Here is a 19,802-nt window from a genome sequence, read left to right as displayed (position 1 = left end):
TCATGGGTAATTTTCGGCCCCATTTCCGTAACCGGCTTCCGTCTCCGCACCAAAGATCTCACAGCGGAGCAAAGGTAACTAGTACGGAGACGGAAGCCGGTTACGGAAACATCCTCGTAAGAATAAAAGTTCTTTGGTAAAAATCTTCTCCTCATTTTCAGAATTTAAATTCATTAACATAAACTGTTCCCCCGCGACAATGATTACACTGCTGGTCGGGTCGGGTCGGGTCTGGTTACGGAAATGGATGAAAAAAAGGCCCACGTTCCGCTCCGTTGCGCACTACACCTCAGCCCATTGCATTTAGCAGGAGTATCTCAGCGGGTGCAGCAGCATCTATGGAGCGAAGGAAATAGGCAACGTTTCGGGCCGAAACCCTTCTTCAGACTGAAGAAGGGTTTCGGCCCGAAACGTTGCCTATTTCCTTCACTCCATAGATGCTGCTGCACCCGCTGAGTTTCTCCAGCATTTTTGTGTACCTTTGATTTTCCAGCATCTGCAGTTCCTTCTTAAGCATTTAGCAGGAGTAGTCTATTTTGCTCTGCTATAGGATCTTTGTCTGGGACTATTGATCAGGACATGAAGGCTTGATTCCCTTCACATTATTTTATGAAATTAATAAAAGTAACTAAATAAAATTGATTGAATAGAATTGAGTCAGTGATGGTCTTCTGAACATCGACCAATTTTCAGAATCCATCATCATAGAACAAGTCCAAGAACTTTTGGAAGGCAATCATAGGTGTAAAGAGATGGTTCTGGAGTAAGCTGGAGTCACAGGTCCATGTTTAATATTGTGGCAGGTCTTGCACATCATCTATTATCACTTCCAACAAGGCAAAACTGGGTAAGCCTAACTGGCAACGACATATCAGTTCCAAATGAGTCAATGTGCAGGAAGGAACTGCAGATGCTGGTTTACACCGAAGATAGACACAAAATGCTGGAGTAACTCAGCGGGACAGTCAGCATCTCTGGAGAGAAGGAATGGGTGACGTTTCGGGTCGAGACACATCTTCAGCCTGGGAGTCGGGGGAGAGGGAATCTAGAGATATGGGAGGGTGAGGTATGAAAATGACATCAAAGAATTACAGGTAGACAGAAATGCTGGAGAAACTCAGCGGGTGGGGCAGCATCTATGGAGAAATGGAATAGACAACGTTTCGGGTCGAAACGTCGCTTCAAAGTGTAATGCCCCTGTCCCAATTAGGAAACCTGAACGGAAATCTCTGGAGACTTTGCGCCCCAGCCAAGGTTTCCGTGCGGTTCCCGGAGGTTGCAGGTGGTTGCCGGAGGTTGCAGGTAGTGGAAGCAGGTAGGGAGACTGACAAGAGCCTCCGGGAACCGCTCGGAAACCTTGGGTGGGGCGCAAAGTCTCCAGAGGTTTCCGTTCAGGTTTCCTAAGTGGGACAGGGGCATTACTGTACTTCAGTTGTGCAGTTGTACTAGTCATGTCTCTACTATTTATTTCATTCCCCTTACATGTTTTTCCTCTACATGCTCAATTTTTGTAAGGTGTCCTTGAGACTCTTGAAAGGCGCCCATAAATAAAATTTATTATTATTATTATTACCTGAGCACCAAGATTTCTGGTAATAATAAAAGGTTGTCAGTTAAGAAATTGCACTTATTCACAATTCTGTTTTCCTTTCAGAAAAGTCGGGCAATCTTGGGAGTTTGTTCAAAAAAATTACTCAGGAGGTCTCTGTGTGGTGACTGAAGTATTAATGTCTGCGCAGCCCCTAACGCTGAGGAAAGTTCAAAAAAGAGGAATTGAACTTTACATGGCTTTACCCAACCTCGTTTCGGTAGGAGCATTTCTTTGAAAGTTTGCTGTGAGATTTCTGCTTGATTTCTGTGCGATTTGGAACTGATATGTCGTTGCCAGTTAGGCTTACCTGGTTTTTTTGTGCCTCTCTTCGGCTGTGGAGGGAACTGTGTCGAGTGGTTTGGTTCCCGGGAATTTCTATTGGACAAGGTTACAGCAACAGGGAGCTGTGGGATGTGGCGGAGGGATTTGATGGGATGCACATTCTTCCTGCCTCAGCTGATATCACAAAGTTTACACAAGCCTGATTACTTACCCAATCAACCGAAACATTTGGAAAAACTCTGCTCTGACCAAACTGAGTCCAGTCTAGGAGATCACACCGAAAATAAATTGCAAACAGTTGGTTTCAGGGAACATGTGAACTCATTGATCCGTGTTTTCTTAGTTTCGGAATAGTCAGAGCTCTCTTGCTCCATATCTCACCGGATAAGGCAGCACGGTGGCGCAGCGGTAGAGTTACTGCCTTACAGCGCCAGAGACCCGGGTTCGATCCTGGCCACGGGTGCTGTCTGAATGGAGTTTGTACGTTCTCCCCGTGACCGCGTGGGTTTTCTCTGGTTTCCTCCCACACTCCAGGCTTGGAGGTGAATTGGTTTCAATAAAATTATAAATGATCCCCAATGTGTGTAGGATAGTGTTAATGCAAGGGGCGAATCCTAGTTGGCACAGATTCGGTAGGCCGAAGAGCCTGTTTCAGTGCTGCATCTCTAAACTCTAGAGTCTGAAGTATTTTATTATTCCCCACCTTCCTGTCATTATTCTGCCTCAATTATTTCCTTCTAGTATATAGTCTGGTCTGCTGGGAAAGTTTAATGGAGATGTGCGGGGCAAGTTTTTTTTTTTTTTAACGCAGAGATTAATGGGGACCCTGGAACCCGTTGCCAGGGGTGGTGGTGGAGGCAGATAGTTATGTTTCAGGGGCTTTTATATTGGCACACGGAAGGGCAGGGAATAGAGGGATATGGGTCATCCCCAGAGCTATAGTTATAGCTGCTCTGAACCGGCCCTGCAGTGTGCCCCCTACCCCCATTAACTGTCTCCCTCAGATGGTCACGTCGCACAGACACATTTACACTTTAGACTGTTTTGACTGTTTTACTGTTCTTTTTATAATGTATAATGTTCTCAGGGTATCTAAATCTAAATTTTAATAGTTGTTTAAGTTATGACATCGGATGGAAGCTGCATACCAAATCTCGTTGCACCTATGTGCAATGACAATAAAATATATTATTATTATTACAGGCAGATGAGATCAGTTTAACTTGGCTTCGTGTTTGGTGCAAACATTTTGGGTGCAGTCCTGTTTTACGTTCTACATTCTAATGACAATGTCCTTTACAGGTGGGTGGAGAATACCTTGTTTCCGCCAAAAGCACTCTGTGCATTCCTGAGGGATCGGTCCTTGCCTACAGAGTGTGGGATCTCGCCCTTACAGAAGACGGCGAGCTGAGTAAGTGTTTTGGGAATTGAAATTGGACGTCACAGTTTTCACATATAGTTCAAACAAGTGAACAAAATCACTGCCTCATTCAAACAAGACCCATTGACTAATTAGTGAAAGGCCTGTCCCACTTGGCCAATCTTTTTCGACGACTGCCGGCGTCATATCAGGGTGGCCAAAAGATTTTGAACATTTCAGAATCCAGTGGCGACAAGAAAAAATGTAGCGACACTTGAAAAAACACCGCGCGCCATACGTCATCAGGCCGCGTCACGCCACAAAATTTTCGGTGACCCGATACATCAGTCAATGATGCCGGCAGTCGCCGATAAAATCGCCAAGTGGGACAAGTCCATACTTGATTCTTTAAGTTGCACAGCTTTTTAGTTGGTTGTGTTCAGATATTTCTGACTTTGATTAACCTGGCTGGCCAAGGGTCGATGTGACAACTTCATCTGTGAATCAGGGACTTGGGTTCCTCATCTCGGGTTAGTGGTTTCCAGAGCTATTGTCACCATTGATCTCATGAGGCCACTTTTAAAACATTTCTTTACAAAGGTTGCTCTGATTTTACACCAATTTTATCGCTATCAGTCAACCTGCTTCCGATATATTTGCAGGAAGGAACTGCTGGTTTACACCAAAGATAGATACAAATTGCTGGAGTAACTCAGAGGGTCAGGCAGCATCTCTGGAGATAAAGAATGGGTGACATTTCAGGTTGGAACCCTTCTTCAGACTCAAAGGTGGGGGGCAGGGATGGAGGGGGGGGGGGGGGTTATAAACTTGGGGCAAGAAAAGGCCAGAACAATTCAGGGCCAGCAACAGATGACCTCAGGAAGGATGACTCGGGAAATCTGAGGAAGGGTCTCGACCCGAAAGGTCGCCTATTCCTTCTCACCACAGATGCTGCCTCACCTGCTGAGTTCCTCCAGCATTTTTTGTCTACCTTCGATTTTTTTTCCAGCATCTGCAGTTCCTTCGTAAACACCTCAGGAAGGGTGGAGCCCACAATGGCTCATTGTTGGCTGGGGATGGTGTGACAACAAGAGGGATACAATGATGCGACCCGTGGAACTGGTCGGACTAACTAGGGAGGGAGAGGGTGGGAGACAGGGGAGGGGAGGGAATACAGGAGTCAATCGAAATCAACGTCCATGGGGTGTAAGCTGCCCGAGTGAAATATGCATGTCCAGAGATGTTGCCTGACCCGCCGAGTTCCTCCAGCATTCTGGGTCTATCTTCACTTGGGGTAAATGTTTCTTTTATTCTATCAAATTCCTACCAGCTCCCACGATCACATTAGCCACCTGCTCTGCAATTATCAGACTTTAGGCTTGTGCAATTTGCCAGATTGTATCCGCAAAGGTTTGTGCACATCCAATTATCCTTATCTGTCTTCCACACTGTTCAGGGATAGTGATATTTTCTCCGGGCTATAAAGACTTCTTGGCAGAAAAGCTGAAATAGTTTTTCAGCCCAGACAGAGCTCCCTGCTGCTCGCTATTTCAATTCCGCTTCCCATCCTCATAGCAGCCCTCCTGTTCTCAGCATCCTCCATCACCAGAGGGAGGCCACAGGCAAGGTGAAAGAACAGCACCTCACAAGGTAACCTACAAACCAATCCCACGGGCATTAAATTCTCCAAAGGTAGACGCAAAAAGCTGGAGTAACTCAGCGGGACAGGCGGCATCTCTGGTGAGAAGGAATGGGTGACGTTTCGGGTTGCGACCCTTCTTCAGACTGGGCCCGAAACGTCACCCATTCCTTCTCTCCAGAGAGGCTGCCTGTCCCACTGAGTTACTCCAGCTTTTTGTATCTATCTTCGGTTTAAGCCAGCACCTGCAGTTCCTTCTTATACATTAAATTCTCCAGTTTCAGGTAACAAGCCTGTTTGATTTTTGCGTTTTAAATAACATACGTGTTGCTTTAATGCCAAATCTGGATTTACATGCTGGTATTTTTGTAATATCGTGCTCAGATTTACTGCTGACAACGTGTTTGCTTACATGTGTAATTTACGCGTTGTTGCATTACTTGTCATGCCACCCCCGTGTGGAATGCAAGGAGCATGCAGATTAGTTTGTAGTTTAGAGATTCAGCGTGGAAACAGGCCCTTTGGCCCACTGAGTCCGTGCCGACCAACGATTCCCGTTAAGGGCCTGTCCCACTTACCCGATTTTTTTCGGCGACTTGCTGGCACCCGTCATGGTGGCTGCAGGTCGCCGAGAATTTTCAAACTGTTGAAAATCCAGCGGCGACCAGAAAAAGGTACGTATCTTTGGCCGACTGCTCACGACCACACAGGCGTCACTCCGCGACATTCACGCTATCAGTATCCGCGCACTCGGGACAATTTACAACTTGTTAGGGAAGCCAATTAACCTACAAAACCTGTTCGTCTTTGGAGTGTGGGAGGAAACCGTAGCAGCCAGAGAAAACCCACGCGGTCACGGGGAGAACGTACAAACTCCGTACAGACAGCGCCCGTAGTCGGGATCAATAATAATAATAATAATATCTTTTATTGTCATTGCACAAAGGTGCAATGAGATTTGGTATGCAGATTCCATCTGATAGTCCATCCGAAACCCGGGTCTCTGGCGCTGGAAGGCAGCATCTCTACCGCTGTGCCACCCTGTACCATAATAATTGTTCACCATCCAGTACAATCCAGGAGCAATTACCCTGTTCCTGCTTTTGCCCCAAACATGATGAGCTTTCACCACTTGGAGAGGATCGATTATTGAGCTGACTGGCTCAGCATGGCGCCACATCACCCCAATTACTCCAGTGCGGGCACCTTGTATTTCCACGCAGAGGTTACGTGCTTGAGAAGCAGCGCGGAATTCAAAAACGCATAAATGAAACATATACTTGAATATCTTGTCAGCAGGTAAATTTCAACATGGTATTCCCAAAAATACCAGCATGTAAAACTAGCTTTGGTTAAAAAAAATGGAACAAGAGGATTATTTCAAAAAACGCACAAATCAAACATGCGTAAAACAGAAGATCTTGTCTTGCTGAAAAGCTTCCAGAGTGAATACACGGCTGATTAATTAAGTCAGAGAGTCTGGGGCCCTGTCAGGGACCAGAGATTTCATCTTCCCTTCGATCTCCATTATCAGGGAAACAGTTCAATGATCCAACCAGATGTTTAATCCCATTCGTTTAACTCCATCCTAAGAGTTACAGCACTCGTAAGCTCTGCAATTTCCTGCAACTCAGTGGTTTTATCTTTTCCTTCTCAGGCCTGTCGAAGCCAAACAAAAGGAGCCAGCCACAGTCTTGGATCTGCTGTGACAGCGCAGATGGTACAGTCTCTGCTGGAGCTGAGTGGAAATTAGTGGAAGGGTGGATCGTGTTCCTGCTAGAAGCATAAATAGTTATAGAGTCCCATAGAAACAGCACGGAGTCAGGCCCTTTGGCCCACGGAGTTCCACACCAACCATCAACCACACATTTGTACCAGTTACACTAATCCTTCATTAATCCCATTCGGGTGGCACAGTGGTAGAGTTGGTGCCACACAGCACCAGAGACCCTGGTTCAATCCTGACTATGGGTGCTGTCTGTACGGAGTTTGCACCTTCTCCCTGTGACTGCGTCGGTTTTCTCCGGGTGCTCCGGTTTCTCCCCACATTCTAAAGACCTGCAGGTTTGTAGGTTAATTGGCTTCTGTATATTGTCCCTAGTGTGTAGGATAGGACTAGTGTACGGGTGATCATTGGTCTGCGTGGACCCGGTTGGCCAAAGGGCCTGTTTCCATGCTGTACACCGAGGCCCTTCTCCGCTGAGTTACTTTTTGTGTCTAATCTTCGGTTTAAATCAGCATCTGCAGTTCCTCCCTAAACTAAATTAAGTTTTAGTCCAAAATCTGGATTTGAAATAGAGCTCTGGGGAGGGATCGAACAAAGCTACTAATTCTGAACTTACTTCCGATGGTCACAGTGGCGCAGCGGTAGAGTTGCTGCCTTACAGCGAATGCATTCACCAGAGACCCGGGTTCGATCCCGACTACGGGTGCTGTCTGTACGGAGTTTGTACGTTCTCCCCGTGACCTGCGTGGGTTTTCTCCGAGATCTTCGGTTTCCCCCACACTCCAAAGACGTACAGGGTGTGTAGGTTAATTTGCTTGGTGAATGTAAAAATTGTCCCTAGTGGGTGTAGGATGGTGTTAGTGTGCGGGGATCGCTGGTCAGCGCGGACCCGGTGGGCCGAAGGGCCTGTTTCCGCGCTGTATCTCTAAACTAAACTAAATGAAACTATCAATGCAAAGTGTGTGTATGTGCCAGGAGGCATCTCCCTTTCTTCTCCCAAGGACAGAGATCCATTTACTGGCCATGCAGAATATGCCCATTTAAATTCAGCGCACATTGCGGCAACAATCCTTGGACGGTAGAAGCAGTGAACATAAATGTTGCCCACCAGGGATGTTCAATAAAATGTCCACACTGCATGAGTACAGTTTCTGCAGAGTATCAAACGCATCTAATTCACCAGCCTTGATCGAGTTTTATTTCTTCCAGTCAATGGGGAGATCTGCTATAAGCTTCAGTGTCTCGACAATGGGTTGAAGCAACGTCTCCTGGGCCTTGTGTGTCAGGTCATTGAAGACTCTGAACTTCATTCAATTCTGAGTGACGTGGTAAGGTGCAGTTAAGTCAAGTGTCAAGTTAAGTCCAATCGAGTTTACTGTTGAACCAGAATAAAAGGACGTACCTTTAGAAAGGAGATGAGGAGGTATTTCTTTAGCCAGGCGGTGGTGAAGCAGTGGAATTCATTTGCCACAGACGGCTGTGAAGTCATTGGGTATTTTTAAAGCCAAGATTGACAAGTTATTGATTAGTACGGGTGTCAGAGGTTTTGGGGAGAAGGCAGGAGAATGAGATTGAGAGGGAAAGATAGATCAGCCATGATTGAATGGCAGAGTAGACTCTATGGGGCGAATGGCCTAACTGTGCTCCAATGACTTATCAACATATGTACAAGTACTTTGAGGTACAGCTCTAATGAAAATCTTGATGGTAGCAATGTCACAGGCACATAAACACAGACAACTGACAGACACCTAATTTATACATAAATGACTACAAAATATTGAAATGTGAAGAAAAAGATATGATGGGCAAACACAGGATCAGGTCGGGTCCCTTTTTCAAACTAAAAGTAGACGGGAAGGAAATGGGGGTTAGAAAAGGCCAGAACAAAGCAGGGCCGGCAACAGATGATCAAAGAGCAGAGCCCACAATGGCCCATTGTTGCCTGGGGAAGGGGAGATAACAAATGGATACAAGGATGCGAACAGTGGAACTGGCCAGGTGACCAGGGTGGGCGGAGAGAGGGAATGTAAGGGTTACTTGAAATTAGAGAAATCAACATTCTTACCACTGGGTTGTATCAAGCACAATATGAGGTGCTTCCATGAACCTCCTTGGGATAATCTTTCTACACTGATAATGTTGAGATGTTGTGGTGCTAATCACATTCTCTCCCTCTCCCTCTCCCTCACCCTCTCCCTCTCTCTCCCCCTCCCTCACCCTCCCCCTCCCCCTGTCCCTGTCCCTCCCCCTCTCTCCCCAGTTGGCTGATGCTTGTGCTGGAGTTGATTACTCACTCTCAGAACTAAACAAGCTGGATAAAGAGGGGAGGGAATGTGCAGAAAACCTCCTGGCCATCTGGAGTGAGGACCAGTTGAAGAATGCAGCTGAGGACAACCTTTGTAAGGCTGTCTCTATTCTCTTAGCGTCTTTGGAAGGTAAGGAATCAAATCCCATCCTTCAGTGCAGATCAACATTCCTATAGGGGTCGAGAAGGGAATGATACCATTGGACGCAGTCTTTGACAAAGGGACCATAGATACTGCAGATGGTGGTGGGAAGAACACGTTCTTTGACGAGAGGCTTGGACTGATCTCCCGGAGAATGTCTGAAAATGAAAGCAATGCTTCTGAATGAGTGTCGAGAGTTGACATTGAGAATAATAACCGGCTGCTCTAATTAGATGTGGCCTCCATACGACGACAGGCACACACAATGTCCTGCCCACAAATTGGAGGAACAGCACCCTATAGTTCGCTTGGGCAGCTTACACCTCAGAACATTGACTTCTCTAACTTCAAGTAACCCCTCTCCCCATCCCCCCCCCCCCCCCCACTTCGCAATTCTCCGACCAATCTGGCTGTCTCCGACTACATGTTATCTCTGTTTGCTTTTTGTAAACCATCTCCCAGCAAACAATGATCTATTTTACATTTTCCTTGATCTCTATCCCCACTGTCCTGTTTTCACACCTTACGCATCCTTATCTATGTATCTCCCCCCCCCCCCCCCCCGACATCAGTCTGAAGAAGGGTGGCAACCCGAAACGTCACCCATTCCTTCTCTCCAGAGATGCTGCCTGTCCCGCTGAGTTACTCCAGCTTTTTGTGTCCACCTTCGGTTTAAACCAGCACCTGCAGTTCCTTCCTACACATAATGTACAGATGCCCAACTGTCCATTGAAGTTACCCAGCTATTGTTCACCACTGCACTGGTGTGTGAGTCCTCAGGTGTGTGGTCTGCCTGTGAGTCTGTAGTCCCCTCTGTACCTCTGTACCGAGCCTCCTTAGTCCTCTCCTTATAACGTGGTCTTTGAGCAAGCAATTGGCGTCCAACTCCAGCTGAGAGGTCCGTTTAGTGCCTCAGTTGATGGAGGCATCTCCAGCACTGTAACTCCCCACCCCTCCAACTCCCACTCCCCCACTTGGACCAGCAGCCTGGATACTTCGCTCTAAGCTTTGGGTGCGTGGGTTCGATGCCAGAACAACCCCCCCCCCCCCCCCCACATCCTGCCCCCGATCGGTCTTCAGCAGCCTTGCCAACAAACCTGACTATTTTTTTCCTTATTTCAGATCTGCCACCTACAACGTTACCAGTGCTAATTCAAAGTTTGAAGATGCAGATTCTGCCCCAGCAGCTCACCCTGGTAAGATGCCAGCTGATGCCACCAAAGGAGGAAAGAGGCAAATAACCTTCTGCAGAGATGCGGCCTGAGCTGCTGACTTATTCCACCACTTGGTGTCCTTGTGTATATTAACCATAATCTGCAGCTCCTTGTCACGTAACCTTCTCAAACACCACAATCCTTCCGCATTCCTGACTTTGTCCATTTCTGTGTCAGTGGTGGCCAAGCATTCAGCTCCCAAGGTCCAAGCGTTGCCATGGGTGGCACGGTGGCACAGTGGTAGAGTTCCTGCCTTATAGTCCTGTCCCACGGTACGAGTTCATTCCAAGAGCTCTCCCGAGTTTGCCCTGATTCGAACTTGGAGATTTACGGTAATGGCCACTCGTCGGTACTCGGGGCTCTCGTGGGCATTTTTCAACGTGTTGAAAAATCTTCACGAGTCTTCCCGCGCTTACCAGCCGTTAGCGAGTCTTCCCGAGTGCCTGCCGTTAGAGTTACGAGCCACTAAGAGACGTCCCCGAGCTCCGACGTACCCGCTACGTTCATTCTCCGTGCTTACCACAAGTTTGATTTTTTTTAAAACTTGGGAGAGCTCTTGGAATGAACTCATACCGTGGGACAGGGCTATTACAGCGCCAGAGACCCGGGTTCGATCCTGACTACGGGTGCTGTCTGTACGGAGTTTGTACGTTCTCCCCGTGACCTGCGTGGGTTTTCTCCGGGATCTTCGGTTTCCTCCCACACTTCAAAGACGTACGGGTTTGTAGGTTAATTGGCTTGGTGTCATTGTAAATTGTCCCTAGTGTGTGTAGCATAGTGTTAGTGTGCGGGGATCGCTGGTCGGCGCGGACTCGGTGGGCCGAAGGGCCTGTTTCCATGCTGTATCTCTAAACTAAACTAAAATGCTGGAATTGCCTTCCTGAGCTGTTCAATTTCTTGACCTCAAATTCCTCCTTGCGGGCACCTGTTTAACTCTTAATCAAACTTTTTACAATCAATCCTAATCTCCTCAGTAGGCTCAAACTTTGTTTGTTAATCTTTAATGAAAGTCCCTTCGGACGTTTTGCGCTGTCAAAGGTGCTATGTGTATCCCACAAGCTGTTGTACCTGGTTGTATTTCCGAAGGTCACCGGCATCCTCAAGGATCTTGATCACAGCCAAGTGGACCAGGCGCTGAAGGTGGAGACAGAAAGTTTCACGGAGGATGCGTTTGGAATAACTGCGGAGATGCTGACTGATGTCGGGCTTCACCTGGAGAGGGACAGTGTCCAGAAAACGAGGGAACCCAGTCTCTATGAACTGTCCGTGGCCTTGTACTGTCTAAACGCACTGAGCAGCAACTGAGGGAATGAATGAAGGGGGTCCCAACACCCTGATCTTGGATTTATTCCTGCTGATCACAGCATATCTGTGTGTTTTTATATCCATTTATTATGCTTTTCTTATTTACCTTGAACAACCTGGGTGTCTCATTGGTAATATTTTACCCAAAGCCACGTTGGAGGAAGGAACTGCAGATGCTGGTTTAAACCGAAGTTAGACACAAAATGCTGGAGTAGCTCAGCGGGACAGGCAGCATCTCTGGAGAGAAGAAATGGGTGACGTTTCGGGTCGAGACCTTTCATCAGACATTCTTCTGTCGAAGGGGCTCCACCCGAACCATCACCCATTACTATGTACAATCAGAATCTCCTGGGTCAAAATAGACTTTAAGACCTCCGACAATTATCAGAAAAGTCCCAATTAGAAAAGGAACGTAAGGAAAACACAGACATCACCGGCAACAATACTGATTCAGTTTCTATTTGGATACCAATTATATTTGCCACAGAATACTGATTTGCTCATAACCTGCTCATCATTACCAATTTGCATAGTATGCCTCGACATTTTAACCCATTATTACTAAAATAGCCAAGTAAATTGGTTGTTTGCGGGCATTTATATAACATCCTTCCAATGTATGTGTGTCATTCTTGTGATTAGGCCTTGAACATTTACGTTTTAATTGATTGTAAAAATAAGATTTATTTTAAAGTTAAAATAAAGTTTCATTTCATTTGGAGATACTACACGGAAGCAGGCCCTTCGGCCCATCGAGCCCACGCCGAGCATCAGTTTTGGATCCACTCCCTGCATGCGAAGGGCAATGCACAGTTGCCGATTGGCCGACAAACCCGCACGTCTTTGGGGTGTGGGGGGGAAGCGGAGCACCCCGAGGTTAGTTTAGTTTAGAGAGACAGCGCTGAAACGGGCCCTTTCAGGATCCAACCCGGGTCTCCGGCGCTGCATTCGCTGTAAGGCAGCAACTCTACCGTTGTGCAACCGTGCCTCACAGGGAGAACGTACTAACTCCACATAGACAGAACCCGTGGTCAGGATTGAACCCGGGTCTGTGGAATTCTCTGCCTCAGAGGGCGGTGGAGGCAGGTTCTCTGGATGCTTTCAAGAGAGAGCTAGATAGGGCTCTTAAAAACAGCGGAGTCAGAGGATATGGGGAGAAGGCAGGAACGGGGTACTGATCGGGGATGATCAGCCATGATCACATCTGCCACAGAAGGTGGTTGAGACCACAGTTCATTGGCTATATTTAAGAGGGAGTTAGATGTGGCCCTTGTGGCTAAAGGGATCAGGGGGTATGGAGAGAAGGCAGGTACAGGATTCTGAGTTGGATGATCAGCCATGATCATATCGAATGGCGGTGCAGGCTCGAAGGGCCGAATGGCCTACTCATGCACCTATTTTCTATGTTTCTATGTTTCTATGAATGGCAGTGCTGGCTCGAAGGGCCAAATGGCCTACTCCTGCCTATTTGTCTATTTAACAGACATTTGGACAAGTACATAGGACAGGTCTGGAGGGATATGGGCCAAAGGCAGGCAGGTGGGACTAGTGAAGATGGGGCATGTTGGTTAGTATGGGCAACTTGGTTCTACCTTTGGAAGACTTTTACTGATTTTTGACCACTTTTCCCAGGGCCACTCTCGGCCGAGGAATTCTCAGCCCCACATTCCCACGTCCGGGGAAAGACATGCCACGTTTTGTTTTTTTAAAAACGATGATTTATTCATTCTTTAGCGCATGATTTCAGTCAGACCTGTAAGTGCTTTATGTAGACAACACGTAGAGAGCAGATGAACACAGCTTAGCCATCTCACTTTGAAACAAAATAAAACTAAACAAGAGAACCCATTCTTTGCACAAAATTAAAAACAACTATTTTCTAAATGCAATTCTTGAAATTAGAATCAGAAATAATCGATCAATATTATATTACAACTTATATTACAAATATGTCAAATCAAGTATGGATACAAAACTGGCAGTGTTATGCAGGGCTGTACGAGTCTGGTCTGAAAATGTTTTCTGTAATGGAATTGCCATCCAGGATCCCCAATGGAGATGGGGGGGGTGGGGGGGTAGGAGCAGCTCAAGGGTCTTCCCAACGAGGGCAAAGGGGTTGGAAAGGGGTGTCAGTCCATCCCTCCCTTCCTCAACACTCTTCCAGTCACCCTCACCCATGTCTGAGTGGCCCAGAAAAGTCAGACTGGTGGGTGGACATACAACTGGAGCAGTCACTATAGTGGGAGGCGCGGTGAGGGGGGAAATACGAATAAAATATATATTTTTAAATGGCGGCTGAGGGAACGAAGGGAAACTGCACGCTGGATTCACAACAGTAATGATGCAGTCGAAGCTCGCAAGGGACTGGTTTAAAACTTGCACCTTCTACTCCTTGCCAACAGAGGGAGACACCGTCTAGGGATGAAGACCTTGGAATGAGGCCCACAGTCACCAAACCCAACCCAACATGGAAATGTGGATATTCCCAAAGGCCCACTTGCACACACATACACACGTACATGTGCACACACACACACACACATTCACACGTATACACTTGCACACATACACACATGCATGTGCACACACACACGTACACACACACACACATACGTACACACACATACACACAGATTCAGATTCAACTTTAAGTGTCATTGTCAGTGTATAGTACAGAGACAACGAAATGCACGTATACACTTGCACACACACACACACGTACATGTGCACACACGCACACGTACACACGTATACACACGCATACATATACACACGCACACATACACACGCACACGACATACACGCACACATACACGCACACGTACACACATCCCCTCCCGTCTGCTCCAATTCCTGATTCTGGTTCAATCAAGTTTTGCTTGACAAGAATTGTTCCGTGGCTTAGCGAAGCAGAATGATAAATAGCTTGCAGCTTACGATATCAGTGCATGCAATTCCTGGGTTGGAAACAGAGCATAGAGCAGGTGTTGCTGTCCTGTGCTGGCCCAGGATCTGTTCATGAAGGAGTCAGCCATGGGGCCCACCTCATGGTGAGGGCTGGTGGGCAGTGCATCATGAAGCCGGTGCAGAGAGGGCTCTTTTGGTCAGGTTGATGGTTCTACACGGTTACACACAGTAGGTTCTGGTCAGCAGTGGCACAGCCACATACACTTCCAACGCCATCGACTAGCATTGCAGACTGGGAGCAGCAAGGAGCAGACGCTCCAGGGATCACGGGTCCTTGGGCTCGAGTCGGTACGACAGATCATACAGCAACTGCTGGTTGTCGATCACCTGGAGCTGGCGCACGTACGCCTTAATCTGGAAGTGGCTCGCAGCTGATTCCGACTCCAGGACTGTGTGAAGAGGAACGAGGAAGAAAAGTTAGTCAGTAATGGGACAGAGAGGGAGTGAGAGAGAAAGAGAGAGAAGGGGGGGGGGGGGGGGGGGGGGTGGGGGATGAGTAGCTTTCTCTCTCTTCTCTCTCTCTCTCTCTCTCTCTCTCTCTCTCTCTCTCTCTCTCTCTCTCTCTCTCGCTCTCTCTCTCTCTCTCTCTCTCTCTCTCTCTCTCTCTCTCTCTCTCTCTCTCTCTCTCTCTCTCTCGTCTCTCGTCTCTCTCTCCTCTCTCTCTCTCCTCTCCTCTCTCTCTCTCTCTCTCTCTCCTCTCTTCTCTCTCTCTCTCTCTCAATATCTCGCGCGCTCTCCTCTCTCCTCTCTTTCCCTCTCCCCTCCCTGTGCTCTTCGTCTAACTGGGCAGAGGGAGGGAGGAAGAGAAAGGACACAAGGAACTGCAGAACATGAATCTTGTCGGCACGTGTGGGCATTTAGTGTCGGGGCCCTTCAGGTGACCCACCTATCCACGTCCTCCAGAGATGCTGCCTGACCTGCTGAGTTCCCCCAGTATTAGAAAATACTCCATTCCTCATAGCTGTCAACCATGGGCCCTGGTTCCCCATCAAGAATCCCTTACGGGGACTCCTCTTGTTCCCACTGAAGCTGACATGTGCATGTTCTTGTAAAACCCCCTGCCCCTTTAGATTGTGTTGGTCACTCACCGAGCGGACTGCTGCGATACTTCCTCAAGGTCCGTACTGCATTTGCGACCATGTGCTGTGAGAGAGAGAGGTGAACAAGATTGTTGGTCAACATTAACATTTCAAGATCTTTATTTTGACATTAGCGGCAAACTCCTGCTCTTGGTCAGCTTTAGACTTCACTTTCGAGATACAGAGCAGAAAAGGGCCCTTCGGCCCACAGTGTCCGGGCCAACCAGCGATCACCCATACACTAGCACTATCCTACACACTAGGGACACCTTACCAAACCCAATTTTGCCCCAACAAACCTGTATATCTTTGGAATGTGGAAGGAATCCGGTGAAAACCCTCGTGGTCACAATGAGAACATACAACCCCCGTACAGACAGTTCCGTAGTCACAAGCAAAGCTGGGTCTGGGGGGGGGGGCAGTAAAGGGCCTGTCCCACTTTCACAACCTAATTCACAACCTTTTTTACTCGTGGACATTTTTCATCAGGCTAGAAAAACGCCCCGACTTACCTGATGCCACGAGTACCTACGACTAGCATCACGGCCTGCCTATGACTTGCCTATGACCTCGTGACGACCATGCTGCGGGTATGAGTCAAGGGCAAACTCGGCAGAGGCCGTGAATTAGGTGGTGAAAGTGGGACAGGCCCTTAGGGCAGCTAATCTACCGCTGCGCCACTATGCTGCCGTAACTGTCATCTCATCATAGTTGAAAACATTAGCGACGCAGTGGTGCCGGTTTCCAACGGGAACGGTGACGGACGCACCACCACACATCTCTGTCCTCCAGTTCCTGTGTGTGTGGTTTATCATCATTCTTTACAATGCCGTGTACGACAGTGATCGCAACTTCCACTGAAGTGTGGATGGCCGTTGGCTCGCTAGAAGCTCATCCCGCCCTTTGGCAGGTCTTGTTTTTGGCCCTGCTGGGGGTCCACAGCCCCCTCCTCACCTGGCAAACCAGGTGGGAGAGACGGTTTAGTCGCCGACTATCCGACCATATAACCATATAACAATTACAGCACGGAAACAGGCCAACTCGGCCCTTCTAGTCCGTGCCGAACACTTATTCTCCCCTAGTCCCATCTACCTGCACTCAGACCATAACCCTCCATTCCTTTCCCGTCCATATAACTATCCAATTTATTTTTAAATGATAAAATCGAACCTGCCTCCACCACTTCCACTGAAAGCTCATTCCACACAGCTACCACTCTCTGAGTAAAGAAGTTCCCCCTCATGTTACCCCTAAACCTCTGTCCCTTAATTCTCAAGTCTCAAGACCATGGAGCAGGTAGCACGGGATTACATGGTACCCCTGGCGGGGGAACTCCCCCCCGACCTGACCTGATACCACTGTCATCTGATGACACTCAGGTGAGGTGATTTACTGGCTAGAAGTGCTGTAGAAATGCAAGTTGTCGTATGAAGGTTGTCCCTTGCGAGTGTGAAGATCATATGATCAGCCATGATCATATTGAATGGTGGTGCAGGCTCGAAGGGCCGAATGGCCTACTCCTGCACCTATTTTCTATGTTTCTAAGATGGGTCCCGACCTGAAATGTGTAGGAAGGAACTGCAGATGCTGGTTTAAACCAAAGATTGACACAAAAAGCTGGAGTAACTCAGCAGAACAGGCAGCATCTCTGGGGTGAAGGAATAGGTGAAGTTTCGGGTCGAGAACCTCCTTCAGACCTTAAAAAGTTGTCTATCCATTCCCTCCCCAGATACTGCCTGACCTGCTGAGTTCCTCCAGCACTTTGGGTTTTGCTCACACGTCCAGCATCTGCAGTTCCTTCCGACTAAAGTGCATCCTTCTGTTGTACAACAGGATGCCTGTAAAATACCGACAGCCTGCAGCTGGAACAGCTTGAGCTGTGGAGAGTCGCTTGCCAGGGGAACAATCCATTTAGCCGTCACACTGAATCATCCTCCAGCCCTTGAGGACGCTGTGTTAAGCTGGAAGAGCAGACAAACTGTTTCCTCCATGAGTTTCCACACAGAGCGCTCAATAGCGGAGGTCTCAGGAGATCAGTTCAGTGAAATGAATGCAGTGGGACTGGCGTCAACGTTTATGATCCCTGACAGTGGCTGCTTGCTCCCTATTCCTGATCGCCACGGATGTTCATTCACCGCACCACCGCCAAACTCACAGGTACGGCTGCCGTTTTCATGGGCGATAGGAGCAGAATTAGGCCATTCGGCCCATCATCAAGTCAACTCCGCCGTTCAATCGTGACTGACCTATCTTCCCCTCTCAACCCCACTCTCCTGCCTTCTCCCCATAACACCCTGACACCAGTGCCAATCAAGAATCTGTCAGTCAGTCTGAAGAAGGGTTTCGGCCCGAAACGTTGCCTATTTCCTTCGCTCCGTAGATGCTGCCTCGCCCGCTGAATTTCTCCAGCACTTTTGCCGACCTTCAATTTTCCAGCATCTGCAGTTCCTTCTTGAACAAGAATCTGTCAATCTCTGCCTTAAGGGCCTGTCCCACGAGCATGCGACCTGCATGCGGCAAACGCGACCAAACCGGAAGCGAGGTCGAGTGAGTGGCGTGCAGTTCGAGCGAAGTCCGCGGGAAGTTCGCGCGTGACGTACGGCGTCGAGGCGGCTGCGGGCCGGCAGGCCGTTGCTGCACGGAACTTTTGAACACGGTCAGTTTTTCGGAGCCCCGCGCGATGTCGGGACCAGCTCCGCACAACCACATACGGCCCCGCGAGGCCGTACGGCTCAAGCGACCACGTTGGGTCGCGCTTGCCGCATGGAGTCGTATGCTCGTGGGACAGGCCCTTTAAAAACATCCCTTGACTTGGCCTCCACAGCCTTCCGTGGCAATGAACTCCACAACTCACTGCCCTCTGACAAAATAAATTCTTCCTCATCTCCTTCCTCCGAAGGAACGTCCTTCAATTCTGAGGCTGTGGCCTCTGGTCCTAGACTCTCCCACTAGTCCGGAGACTCCGAAGTCTTAATTTTAAAAAAAAAACAGCTAATTTTATCTTGTTCCTGAGAACAATTGTGCTTCTTGAACCGATAACTTAGCGAAGATTAATACCTCACTATTGGGAACTTTCTGTGCTGTGTTATTCTGTCCCTGCGGCAAAAGGGAAAGGTTTCCTTAAATTAAATCAGTATTAAAAATATAACAGCTGCCATAGAGAAACTGCAGTGTTCTCATACATTATTGATCACTATACGTGTCTCTGGGGACCAATTCGAAGTCTAAATTCTTGAACAGATCGTGACTGTCTGAAAAATCCATAACACAGTGATTAGCAGCCGCTTGCAGTGTTATTATGTAGAGATCTTCAGGTGTCTGAATAGTTTTGCCTCTCTCAATGAACTAAGTTGTGCCATTCAAGCCTTCTCACTGTAAAGATTTTCACTCTGGTCTTTTCACTGAAGATTTTCACTGTACCAAGGCTCGCTTGGCAATAAACGAAACTAAACAAAACAAATCTTACTTCCTTTCGTTGTAATATGAAGGAACTAGGTGACATTGTGTCAGGAGATAGTTCACTTGGACGTGTGCCTGAACATTATACATTGGGTGCGGATAGCGTACTGTGTGCTGGAACAGTACAGCATGATAGCACACTGTTCATTTGTATACTGGATAGTGTACTCATAAGTGATAGGCGTAGAATTAGGCCATTCGACCCATCGAGTCTACTCCGCCATTCAATCATGGCTGATCTATCTCTCCCTCCCAACCCCATTCTCCGGCCTGGCCAAGCTGGCCATTCGCCAGTCACGGCACCAGAGGGCTTCGCCCGAACCTGATGCTTGCCCCTTTACCGGGGCTACGTCCGCGCCCGGGTGGTGTTAGAGAGGGACATAGTTGTATCGTAGTTATTTAATATATTTGTAAAGATTGTAACATATGTTTGGAAATCTAGTGTCTGAATAATTTGGTGATTTTGTAATACGGTGGTGGGCGTGCCACCACGGTTTGGTTTTGGATCGTGACAGTAATTAAATATTTTATTTTTGATTAAACAAAACATTCTCCTGCCTTGTCCCCATAATCCCTGACCCCCCCCCATACTAATCAAGAATCTATCTATCTCTGCCTTGAATATATCCACTGACTTTGCCTCCACAGCCTTCTGTGGCAAAGAATTCTACAGTGTTAGAATACTGTGCATTTGGACATTGTGTGGTGTACAGTGCTAGACTGTGCCAGA

General features: G+C 47.9%; 1 protein-coding gene across 1 annotated transcript in view; it reads right to left on the bottom strand.

Annotated features, from left to right (window-relative positions):
• Positions 1-14,311: 14,311 nt before the first annotated feature.
• The window catches only part of rapgefl1 (Rap guanine nucleotide exchange factor like 1), a 90,163-nt gene continuing 84,672 nt past the window's right edge, over positions 14,312-19,802 (bottom strand). Inside the window, exons 16-17 of the mRNA XM_033035033.1 lie at positions 15,623-15,677; positions 14,312-14,923 (exon numbers count right to left, since the gene is read on the bottom strand). Coding sequence (XP_032890924.1) covers positions 14,799-14,923; positions 15,623-15,677 — 180 coding nt within the window. The 3' untranslated portion in view covers positions 14,312-14,798. The remainder of the gene's footprint in view (positions 14,924-15,622; positions 15,678-19,802) is intronic.

The sequence above is a fragment of the Amblyraja radiata genome, chromosome 16 (assembly GCF_010909765.2).
Source record: "Amblyraja radiata isolate CabotCenter1 chromosome 16, sAmbRad1.1.pri, whole genome shotgun sequence".
Taxonomy (NCBI): Eukaryota; Metazoa; Chordata; class Chondrichthyes; order Rajiformes; family Rajidae; genus Amblyraja; species Amblyraja radiata.
This window is presented reverse-complemented; position numbering and strand designations above follow the sequence as displayed.